At 39.9% G+C, this 12,434-nt stretch overlaps 1 protein-coding gene across 1 annotated transcript; it reads left to right on the top strand.

Annotated features, from left to right (window-relative positions):
* The first annotated feature begins 359 nt into the window (after window positions 1-359).
* On the top strand, window positions 360-8,785 carry LOC103720046 (two-pore potassium channel 5-like). The gene is made up of 2 exons (XM_039122504.1): window positions 360-1,422; window positions 8,315-8,785. Exons 1-2 carry the CDS (start codon window positions 458-460, stop codon window positions 8,460-8,462), a joined length of 1,113 nt encoding a protein of 370 aa, XP_038978432.1. The 5' UTR covers window positions 360-457; the 3' UTR covers window positions 8,463-8,785.
* The last annotated feature ends 3,649 nt before the right edge of the window (window positions 8,786-12,434 follow it).

The following is a 12,434-nucleotide window of genomic DNA, read 5'->3' as shown; positions in this document are numbered from 1 at the left end:
CCCAGTCATCTGTTTCTTCAAAAAAAAAAAACCCTTTCCTCAGGCATACGTCTCCTTCCGTATATAACTCCTTAGCGCACGCCCATATCCGCGATCCACGTACTTCCAAATCAATCCGAAGTCAGCGACCCCATAAAACCCACCCGTCCGTCCGCACGAGCATTCCATTTTTAAACACAGTACGAAGGTGATGTGGCATCCGCTCGATCCAAATAAGCCTTTCTATTGGACGGCCAGATCAGTCCGGACCACATCAGCCATATCATACGGACGGCCATCATTAAACTCTCTCCCTCTCCTGTCTACTTGTCCTCTCCTCTCTCTAGTGGACGGCCCAAAAAAAAAAAAAAAGCTCTCACCTCTCAAGTAGAGCTGTCAAATAAACCAGAGGAGTAAAAAAAGAGCTATAAATCTTCCTCATATCTTGCCCAGAATTTGTTTGTACGTAGAATTGGGAATGGAAGTAGAGGAGTCGTTGTTACCCCACTTTCTCCGCTCCCAACTCTCGAACCCTCTTCCCTTGTCTTCCTCCCCCTCCTCCTCCGAGATCGAAGATTCTTTGCTCCCCTCCACCTCCGACCCAGCGACGGCGTCATTCCCCCGCCAGAAGTCCACCCTCCACCGTGCCCGCACCGCGCCCGCCATGGCCGTCGTGCGCGACCTCCTCCCCTCTAATCCCGACTCCTCCAATACCCCTAACTTCGGCTCCGCCGGCTCCATCCTCAGGCAGTCCTCCATTCTTCTTCTCATCTACTTGTCCCTCGGGGTCCTGGTCTATTCCATCAACCCCCAGGGCTTCTCCGGCGTCGAGACCCACCCCGCCGTCGACGCCCTCTACTTCTGCATCGTCACCCTCTGCACCATCGGCTACGGCGACATCTACCCCCTCACCCCCGCCACCAAGGCCTTCTCCTGCGTCTTCGTCCTCGTCGGCTTCGGCCTCATCGACGTCCTCCTCTCCGGCGCCGTCAATTACGTCCTCGACGTCCAGGAGAATTTGATTCTTGAGGGTGCCCGTGCCGGGGCCGGCGCCGCCAGCTACATCTTCGACGCCGAGAAGGGGCGGATGAGGATCCGGATGAAGGTCGCGCTCGCGATCGGCGTCGTCCTGCTCTGCATCGGTGCGGGCACGCTGGCTCTGTACCTGGTGGAGGATCTTGATTGGATGGACTCGCTCTATCTGTCGGTGATGTCGGTGACGACCGTCGGGTATGGGGACCGGGCATTCAAGACGCTGCCGGGTAGGATTTTCGCTTCCTTCTGGCTGTTGGTGTCGACCCTGGCGGTCGCGAGGGCGTTTCTGTACCTGGCGGAGGCCAGGATCGATAAGCGGCACCGGAGGATCGCCAAATGGGTGCTGCACCGGGATCTGACCGTCGAGGATTTGTTCGCCGCCGATCTCAATCAAAATGGCTTCATCAGGTCGGTGCATTTTAACTCTGTTCTTTTCCCCGGAAGCAATTTTAGTGCATCTTCATTAACTTTGCAAAATATAGCTTGAGTGCTGGAATATGATCAGTTTGCCGCAAAATATAGTGTACGCAAACCTCTATCCAAAGTTTGTTTTTTTTTAAAATAAATTTACTTTGGAAAATATCGGGCTGCGTATACACATCATCAAATACCTCACGAGAGTTGAGAAATTAGTTGGGAAGAATGACTTGATCTTCTTTATTGTATTTCTTGAATATACATAATCATATATAATAAAAATCTCCTAATTTATGGGCAATTAAAAATATAAATTTCACGATCTTAGAAATAGCTATATGGTATGTAAGTCAACAATAAAGGATCTTATGATTGTACATAGCATAAATATAGAAATGGATCCAAATGATTATGGAGATAAGAGTGCACATGCTTGTCTGGGTTGTCTAGTAAAAATATGGAAAAAGAATCTCATAATCATAGAGAGCTCAAATATAAAAATAGATACCGGTGATTGTAAAGAGATGAAAATGGACATACTTGACTTTGTTGCTTGATACTCTCTCTCAAGTTAGCGTGTGTAGAGTAGAAACACCCAACTTGCATATTATCATATGAGCTGGGCTTTACCAACTGCCCTGGTGAAGATATATGCAAGTTGCAGTTGAAATGAAATAAAAAATGGCTATCCACTCAATGTGGTTGGTCATCTCATGAAACACTAGGTTGGTTGTACCTACTTGGGATATACATGGCCACTTGGTTATCACAATAGAGTTGCACTGACTGTGACTGAGTAATACCAAGTTCCAATAGCAAGTATCCTAACCATACAAGTTTGCAGGTGATGTTAGCCACAGCATGGTACTCTATTTCATCATTAGAGCAAGAGGCTGTGCTTTGTTTTGTAGTTCTCCATGAGATGGGATCATTGCCAAGAAAAATAATACAACCAGTTGCTGAATGCCTAGTCATAGGATAGCTAGCCTGATTCGAATTTGTGTAGGCAGAAAGTTGTAAATTGAAACTTCAAGGTAGTAAAATCCTCTGAGATTGTGAACCTTTCAAGTATTGCAAGACCTGATGAGCAGCATCAAGATGTGCATTACGATGTTGATGCATAAATTGACTTGAGATATGGACTATATAGGGGATGTCTAGATGAGTGACTGTGACATAAATCATCCGCAAAACAAATCATCAATATGGGCCTGGATCAGATAATAATTTTCTGGTATCATTGGTTAGATGGTGGTGTTGCTCAATTGGATATGTTGCTAGTTTGGAGCCAAGAAACTCACTCTCAGAAAGAGTATCAAGACTATATTTCTCTCTGAGTAATCAAAATATCGTTACGAGACCGGGCAACCTCAATGTCTATGAAAAATTTCAATAGACCAAGATCCTTGATGTAAAATTGAGACTGGAAAGGTATTAAGAGAAGCAATGGTAGAGGCATTATTTCCTGTAATATTGACATCATCCCCATAAACAAGAATTACCATGGACATGCCTTCCTTATTAGATATAAAGATGGAGTAACCGAGATATGAATGGTGAAATCTTGCTTGGCGAAGAACTTGTGAAAACTTCTCAAATCAATTGTGAGAAGCTTGTTTATGATCACAGAGTGACTTTTGTAGCTTATAGACTTGAGTCTCTCCCTTACATGCAAGGCTAGGAGGTAGTTTCTTATAGGCTTCTTCATGGAGATCTTCATGAAGAAAAGTGTTGTTCATGTCGAGTTGGTAGAAGTGCCATTTTTTTTGCATAAGTAGCGGCAAGAAGGCAGCGAATTGTAGGCAAATGTCTCATGATAATCGAGGCCTTCAAGTTGTGTGAAACCTTTGGTCACAGGCTGAGCCTTGTATCTGTGAATGGCTTCTTGGAGGGACACATGGAGTGACATGTAGGGGAGTGGGCTGGGTGGGTGCAATTAGTTGAATAGATTGTATTGCTAATTCTAGTGATGGTGTATTAGTATATAGTGTTGAGGAAGTATCTCTTGGAGGAGATGGGGATGTAGTGGGTTGGGTAGGTGCAATTAGTTGAATAGATTGCATGGCTAGTTCTAATGGTGGTGTATCAGTATTTGGCATCGAGGAAATATCTCTTGGAGGAGATGGGGATGTAGCAGAACACTATTTTTGAACATTGTGATCCAGAGGTGTAATGTGAAGGTGCTATAATCAGCAATGGGAACAGGTATGATGACATAATTTTCAGGATCCTTGTCAAGTATGGTGACAGAAGAAAAATCATTCTCGCAGAAAACTACATCACGACTTGAAAAAAACTTCATGTGTTTCCAAGTCATGGACTCAATATTCTCGCTGTCCTTCAGGATAACTAACAAAGACATATCGATGAGATTGGGGGTCAAATAAGGTGGCACCGTTGCATGCTAGTACTTAGCAGACTGCAGTGCCATGCATGATAGGCATGACGATCACTGGCACAGCATGGCACAACATCTACCATGCTAACATTCTAGGCATGCCAATTACTGTTATAGCATGGCACAACATGTACCATGCTAGTCCCAAGTTAGCATGACATAGGTGCGAAGCTCTTAAAATCCTGTTTTCATTTTCCCCTGACTTCACAGTATGCAGATTAAGGAAACCTATAGTTGTTTTTCTGTTTTAAATTAGATTGGGATTATGACAACCTTGTCTAGAATGTTCAAATTGAAACCAGCACTAAATAGTAGCAATAACAAATTGAAAGAAACGAAAAAACTGAAATGAGGATCAATCTTTATAAGATTAAAAGAGGCTTCACGTTTTTCTGATTGCAACTATACCATGGTTTGAGGATGGACAAATATCTCCATTGACAATGACTGAGAGAAAATAATCTGTTAAGGAACATATACACACATGTTCTAAAAGTAAACTAAACTCCTTGGGTGCCTTTGTTTATGAGCCTCAACTTGTTTGTCTCGACTGCTCTTCCTCTTCGCACTAATGTAAATACTCCTATCTTAGATAAGTATACCCCACTTTATACGGTTTTGGTTGTAAGAGAGAATAGTAAGTGCATCCCCCAATCTAAGACCTAGGGAGTATATTTAGCAAATGACAATTATAAATTAAACTTTGATCGGATTGGGGATTAGAGCCATCCATACTAACTCATGTATTTTTCCAAACTCTAGTATTTAAGAATTCGTATTTATGTAGGTATATAGGGTGTGTTCATGGGTGTTTCTGCTGTGAGCATCTCTTGCTTGCGCACAATGTACGTGCATGTATGCTTTGCATGTGTAAAGGAGCACTAGCTCTGACTACTTGTCTTCAAGACACCAAGGCCCCAACATCCTCAACCATTATCTTCATCAGTGTTTTTAAAAGCTGGCTATGGTTTGCAGGTGCTTGAGGCACTGCATAGCCCATATGTGGTATGTGGGCCACATATACAGTTAGTAATTTTTTTAACTATTTAAAAATATATTAAATACAATAAAAACTATAATAGTGATTGTAATAATTTTTTAGATAAACAATAGCAAAATTAATAAAAATAATAACTAATAGTCAATCCTTATAATTAGTATTTAATGCCCAATAGTAATATATGTAACATATTAAACATATTAAAAATCATTAATAATACCAATATCTAGCTAGATCCAAACACACATTCAATCTAATCAGCAGCTTGAACTAGCTCCATCCACATGGCTCATATAAGAGCGGGCCACATATGTGGCTCCAAAATGCTAAGCAAGTCATGTATATGGATGCATAATGGTAAGTGACATCTTTCAGCCTGCACCTAGTTTGTTCGCAAATAAGCAATGTCCACAATCAGAGAACTGCATCTACATATGTGGTTGCATATACTGTATTATAGAACACTAATCTTCATTTTGATATCTTGCCTCCTAGTTCTCTTCTTTCTTTTTGAGAGAATGATGTATCAAAAGATGCATGAGAGGGAATCATATCCAGCATGTCTTCTGTTTGCAGCCTTTGTCCAATCAAAGTCAAGCAAAGGGGTTTTTGATTTCTGATTAATATTTTATTGATTTTCAAGTTTGTTATTTGACTTAATTTTAGGATTTAGGTTCCAAGTAGTGTTCCATAGTATAGCTTTATTGGTAACTATGAGTTGTGACTTAAGTCATTAAAATACTCCATGTCCGGTTGAAGCTTAGTAGTAGGAATCTTCTGCATTTGCTTTGAAATCTCCTTGGAAACTCATCCTTGCACCCACTTTCTAAGTGCTTCTTGTGATTATTATTATTATTATTATTATTTTTATTATTTTATGAGAGCCACTTCTGCATGCCTGTGCTTCTGCACACCCATCTGCTTTTGGTAACTAAGGTAGAAAGTTGAATTTCGAAAGCCTAAAAAATATTGGATCTTGTAGTTGCTTGCAAGCTTATATGTGCTATCTCACGGTCACATTTTGTTTTCTATAGCAGACTCTATGTGCCTTCTTTAGATGAAATCGTCTTCCTTTCCCCTAGATTTTTAGGCTCTTTCTTTTCCCAGTCATTCTTCTCCTGCTTTTTTTCCCTTTAATTATGTTTGAACTATAAAGATTATGTTCTTGTCTTGAAAACACATCAAGGATACACTAAGACATGAATACCCCTAATATTTGGGAGTTCAAACCTTGTTATTGCTTCCTTGACAGGCATGCTGTTATGGAACCTTGCCATGCCCTTTTTATTTATCAAGATAAATGCAAATTAATATTGCAATTACTAACTCTGGCAGTATATAGAATTAATTTTCTACCCTTTACTATTAAGATCAAGATAACCCTTTTGGCATGAGAAACAAAGTGATATTTCTCTACCTTGAGCTCTTATTGGTCTTGTGTTGCTTTTATTTCTTCCCACAGTTTTGAGATAATGAAGAATAAATTGCATTTGATGTCACTTGTGTATGACACTAGTGAAAAATTCTATCCATTGGATGTGACATTGACCTTTTAAATAAGCCAAACTTTTTTTTTTTCTTTGTATTCTAGGCCATTTTGTGTCATCTGGTTTGGTATTAGTTATAGAGACAGCATTGGTTGCTGAAATTATGGAGGAATACTTTGGGAAGTAATATAAAAGTTTGTTTAAGTAAACGTGGTATACGAAAATGTAAATTAAGTAGGAAGAATCAACCAAATAAAGTTCTAAAGCAGCATATCGAAATATATATCTATATTAACTCTATTATTCAATAGAATAATAAGTTGATGAAGGTTTTGCAATATATGTAGAATAAATGTGTGAAAATATGTGATCTTTGGAACTGTTCTGGGGTTGCTGAATGTCAGTAAAACTTTGGTAGAGGGTAATTGAAGCAGTATGCTAGAAGAATTATGATTGTTTGCCTAGAATGAAGGTAAATGCTAGTAACTATTGGCAGTAAAGTTGGAGTGGTAAATGCTAGAAAGGAATATGTTTGATGTATGTTTGATAAGCTAGGAAAGCTGAAGTGGTAATGCAGAAACAGAAGCTTAGGTTGATAGAGACTTGATTTGAGTTAGTCAGGGGGCCTATAAATGCTTTTAGCAAAGCAGGTGACCCAGATTTTGTGTTTGGTCGTTCATAGAAGAGGCCTTTTGTGGTTATTCACAAATGATGTGGTACTAGTTGTTTATTGATCAGTTGAATGCCAAAGCCATGGAGGAAGGCTGCAGACACTGGAAAGAGAGGGAATCAATACATAAGCCAAGCTACATATACTAATGAAATTCAATTCAACCATGGATTTAGCTTCTGCCAAGAATAAGTTAAGAAAATAAATGACAAGTTAATGACAAGTATGTGAGCTATTATTTTATCTTGCAAATTTGATGCCCATTTTTAAAGGTCACTCACTTTTAACTTTACAGGTTTTTCATGAAATAACAACTGCATGTTCCTCAAATTTTGTAGTTGGCCATTGAAAATGGGTGCTCAGTAGGGTGCCAGTAATACATGGACTTTGCAGGATATTTGACCAGAATTTTGGCTTTTGGTGATGCAATCTAAGACTGAAAACTAGTGTTGCTTTTTCTCTCACTAATTTTGAGTTAACATCTTGTCAAATTTTTAGCGCTTCAAATATTTTGACAAATACTGAGTTTGATGACTATAAGGTTAATACAAAATGAATGGTGTAAAGGGCTGTAGGATGGTATAATGCCCGGTGATTAGTGGGATTTTATGCTATTCGTAGTATATTAGGTGATCTGTGGAATTTGTTTTTCTGGTACTGAACCCAGTTATCGAAGTTGATTTTTTATGCCATCTCCAGCTGTTCTTTCTTGTTATCTAGACTATTTTGATCTGCAAAAATTATGAATAAAGTGCTAACTAGTAAAAGCTTATTGTTGCTTTGCTCCTTGTTCTTGTTTGTGGTACATTCTTATTCTCAACATCTAATGTCAGATTTCTTAGAAAAAAGATAGATAAATCTCCATGCCTAATCATGTGTTGATTGTTAAATTGTCCATATCATTTCATGTGAGTTATTGCACTTTCTATCATAAGAGTTGACTTGACTTAGCTTCTCAATTTGGGATGTCATTGAACTAAAATGAAAAAGGGTAACTGGCATGGCCATATCTTCTTCTCGCCTAACTGTGCTGATGATTAGGTAGATCCTTTTTCTTTCATCGGGGACTCTTCAGTTCATATAAAGTAAATTTCCAAGATAAGATAAGTGAAATTTGATCGAGTGTATTTTCTAGTTAGAGAATTTATGATACATGATTGAAAACAGGTTTCCATTGTGTTTTTGTCAAACTTAACATACTCATTTTGCAACATAACTAATGGAAAATATGTAGCTCCAAACTATACAACTCATCAGCAGCTGCTATGAATTCATTTATGGTGCCTTGGATGTTGCGCAGTCTTATGGTGTCTGTTTTGATGTTTCAGTAAATCAGAGTTTGTGATATACAAGCTCAAGGAGATGGGGAAGATTGGAGAGAAAGACATACTGCAAATCTGCAACCAGTTCAACAAGCTTGACCCCATCAACACTGGGAGGATAACCCTCCTTGATCTATTGAATGCCTCTAGATGACCCCAGAGGAGTTCGCCATATACAGCTCCAGGTGAGCAGTAGCATTTGTTGGTCTACAAAGAAATGAGGGAAAAAACCTTTTTCTCTCACCCTTGTGCAATTTTAGTATAAAAAAGTAAGGCAACTGTAAATAGAATGATAATTCTTCTTTCTTTCCCTTTATTTTTTCAAGATGAAAAATTTTACGGGAAATTAAGGTTACGGAAAATATGGATTCAATCTCTACTTTGTAAGTTACTGATATGTCAATTCTTTCAATAAGTGGTCATTATTAATTGCCCGTTCATCAAGCAAAAAACAGAAATAATTGCTAATTTCTATCATGATATCAGTTTTATGAAAGTCTTAGGAGTACATGAAGAGATGACTAAAGATTTATAGGGAATGCAAAGAAATTAGAGGATTTGCAAAGAAAATTCCTAATGCTTCCTGAGAGAGTGAAATTGTACCTCAGTATCACAAGCCAAGCATAGTTGTTGAACGAGATCTCAAATTTGTTTCAGAGTCATATTTTCATGATTGATTTACGTATTGGGCTGATCTTCCAGGATTTTGGGCTTGGGAAATGAGTGTATTGGCTGGCCCTTTTGCTGTTTAAAAATATCCTGGGAATGGAGAGAAGAGAAAATGAATTTCTCTTTTCTGGTTAGAAAACGAAGGAACTAAAGAGAAAAGAAGTGAAGAAGTGAAACAAAGAGAAGTTATTATTCGATAACTTTAAATTGTTTAATAATTTTAAATAATTTCCTGGATTTTTTTCATGATTTTCAAAGGGATTTTTAGTTGGTGTTTGCCATTCTAATTCAGAAAAACTCCAATGCTAAAGCATCAGAGACTCTTTATCGATCCTCCTTTTTTTTTTAAGTTCAATGCTAGGTGTGTTCATGTAAGTCTACTAGCATTTATATTATCTCGAATTAGGGGAGCCTAGTTGGACTTGCAGGCTTTTGAACTAAATAGCATATGCATGCGTTCGTGGCTTGACACGGGCTGATTTGCTATGCATATGCACACGTGTGATGTATTTTTAGAACTTTTCGTTAGTATTTCAAATTTGTTTCAGGTAATGTAGGAGTTAATAGGCAATAATGAGTTACTAGCGATTGGAGGCTCTTTAATAGATTGACCAATCGGGGTAGTTGTCGACCATCTACAATAACTCTTTTGAAGGCGTAATCATCCAGCTTTTATATGCTTGTCTCATACTAGCTAGCTATTAAGGCTTTACTCTGAGCCAAAGGTTACTAGACCTGGGCATTTATATATAGAACCTTATTCTCAGAGGTTCAGCATAACTAGAGAAATCACAAATCTTCACTAAATGCTATTGCTTTGCTCCCATTCCTTCGAGAAGCTTATTTTTTTCCCATTTCTTTTTTTCCCCTTTGTACATACTTTCCCATTGATCTGCAATCCGGCTCCCACTATCTTATAAATTTATTCTGGGTGATTTGGAAAGGTCATCAAGCCTCTATCTTCACATACTTGTGCTGTGCTTCGAGGTTATTTGGATGGAGCCAAATCAATTGTACCTAGGTAGCGTCCTCACTGATCACCAGCATGGAAGTGACGATCTTGTTCTTAAAGCAATGTCCAGCAAGCGTGAGGTCTAAGTAATTTTCAAAGCTATTTTAGGAGAATTTTATTTTAATTTCTAAACATAATTTTCAAAGCTATTCTTTTAGATTTATAGTTAATTTCTACCGATAGTTATTTCTTGAAGGCTACAAATTCTCTCTCTCTCCAAAAGTGGAGAGATTCAGAGAGAAAAGAAAGTAAAGTTTCAAATAGAGTTTTCTATTCCTCCTTTACCTTTAAACTAAATGGTTCAAACAATTTTTTTTCTTTCTTTTTTCTCTCTTGTGCATCCAAATGAGAGGGGAGAAAGTTATTTTCTTTTCTCCTCTACTTTTTCTCTCCTCCTCTTTTCTTTTCTCTTTTTTTTATACTATTGCATCTCAGCAAAGAAACGAGGTCTTCGATTCTCTTCTAGCTAAAAAAGATAAAAAAGTTTGGTACAAGTAGAAGAAAGCCACTGATGAGGTGTTTATACACTCTTTGTAGATAATTTTATCATTGGCTTCATAAGTATCAGATTTACCTATTCAGGCTCATCTATTGTGCTCTCCAAGATGTTCTTCTTGATAAAGATTTGTCATCTATTATTGTTGGTAAGGTCTTCTAGTGTAGGCTAGAAATCCCTTATGTTTTCACTATAACATTCATGTCTATTTGATACCAAATTTTATAACCAAAGGTCTCAAAGGACCAACACAATAAGATGAAAACTATTGCTGCTGAATCTGGATCGAAGTCGGAGTGCAGCTTGGATGACCCTGAAGTCGTCAGAAACCGAGCTGAATCGGCTGGCTAAGGTGGGGATAGCTGGTCTCCTCCAGAAATGCCTGCAAAAAGTCCACTCTCCGAAGAGTTTCCGGCGAGGAACCTTCTGATGCCTAAGTTAGGGTAGAAAAGCAACAATATGGAAAAAAGATATTTCAGCAAAGTTTCTTGTGAATGATATTGCATACTTAAGGTCTCCTAGACTATCCCTTTATATAGGAGAGTCCATTTTGTCGTTTACCAGTCTCAGTCTCACTTTTTTGGGGATGCTTCACTCCAAAGAGGCATCCTCAAGACAACAACTAGTGGTACTTTTTTTCTCGAAAAAGCCACCAGTCGATCCGAGGTACTTCCTCTTCTATCTGTGGATGGAAGAGAAGATTCTTCTTTGTCTGCTTCGAACAGCTATGGTGGTTTGAAACCATATGGAGAACACCTCGGAGAATTTGAATCAGCCTTTGAGGTTGTCTAGCGATGATCAGAGGGCCTTGGACAAACTTCTCAAGTCTCGATCCAAGATTCCTACCTTGCAGAAGTTGTTGTCCAAGGAGACGCTGATCAACGTCGATCCGAGCCAAGCCGATCCCAAGGGTAAGCTTTTTTCTTATTTTTTTATCCTTTCACCTTGTTATATTCTTTTCTGGCCTTGTCCTCGATTTTGCAGCTGTCGTAGCAATGAAGACCAACTTTGCGGTGATCCGCAAGAAGATACAGAAAAGGGCGGCCACAACATCTAGGGGAGAAACCCCCTAAAGGCAGAAGTATAGGGAGGAATCTTTATCGGCCCCTGCCACCAAAGCTACCACCGAGGTCGCTGTTGAGGCCTTGGTTCTCAAGGTCTCCCTCGAGGTGCCCATACGTTGGGGGAAGAATATGGAGCTCGACCCTGAAGTCGAGATTGTGCCACCAATTAGGTTGGCCCCTTCGGAGGGGGTCATCCTCACATAACTTTCTGCGGCTGCCACTCTTTTTGCTGGTTGTCCCTCGAGGCCCGTACCTTAGCTTGATCAGATCCGAGCTCGTCTACTCCAGCCAAGGAGGGCCCTTCAGCTCTGACCCATGCCTTTAGGACCTACACCACAAGTGGTCAATCTAAGAGTCTGATTCAACTATGCTAACCCTCGAAGTGGCGAAGGAGATGATCCAAGCTATGCATCTCCAGGGCGATAAGGAGATCATGCGCTCCATTAGTACCAGTGAACTGTTTAATGGCCTTTCACCTCGGTCATTCAGGTAAGCTTTTGACTTACATATCTTCACTAAGTTGTTCACTTCGATAAATATCCTTCTTCTTCTTTTCAACATACTCACAAGGTCGGCTATATGTATGAGTCAATCACGACGCTCATGAGGCGTGGCTTGGAGCTCAGGACGAGGTGCGAGGTTGTTGAGGAGCGGGTCAGTCATGCCAAGGAGCAGGCTGGTCGGGCGAGGAGCAGGTCGGTCATGCCGAGGAGTGGGTTGGTCAGGCCGAGAAGAGGGCGGAGGCTACTGAGGAGCGGGCTCGGCAGGCCGAGGAGAGGGTGGAGGCTGTTGAGGAGCGAGCTCGACATGCAAAGGAGAGGGCAAAAGTCTGTTGAAGAGAAGATCAAGTCGGCAGAAGCCCACGTCTCACCCGTGCGGAGCTAG

This window comes from Phoenix dactylifera, unplaced genomic scaffold (assembly GCF_009389715.1).
Source record: "Phoenix dactylifera cultivar Barhee BC4 unplaced genomic scaffold, palm_55x_up_171113_PBpolish2nd_filt_p 001556F, whole genome shotgun sequence".
NCBI lineage: Eukaryota > Viridiplantae > Streptophyta > Magnoliopsida > Arecales > Arecaceae > Phoenix > Phoenix dactylifera.
This window is presented reverse-complemented; position numbering and strand designations above follow the sequence as displayed.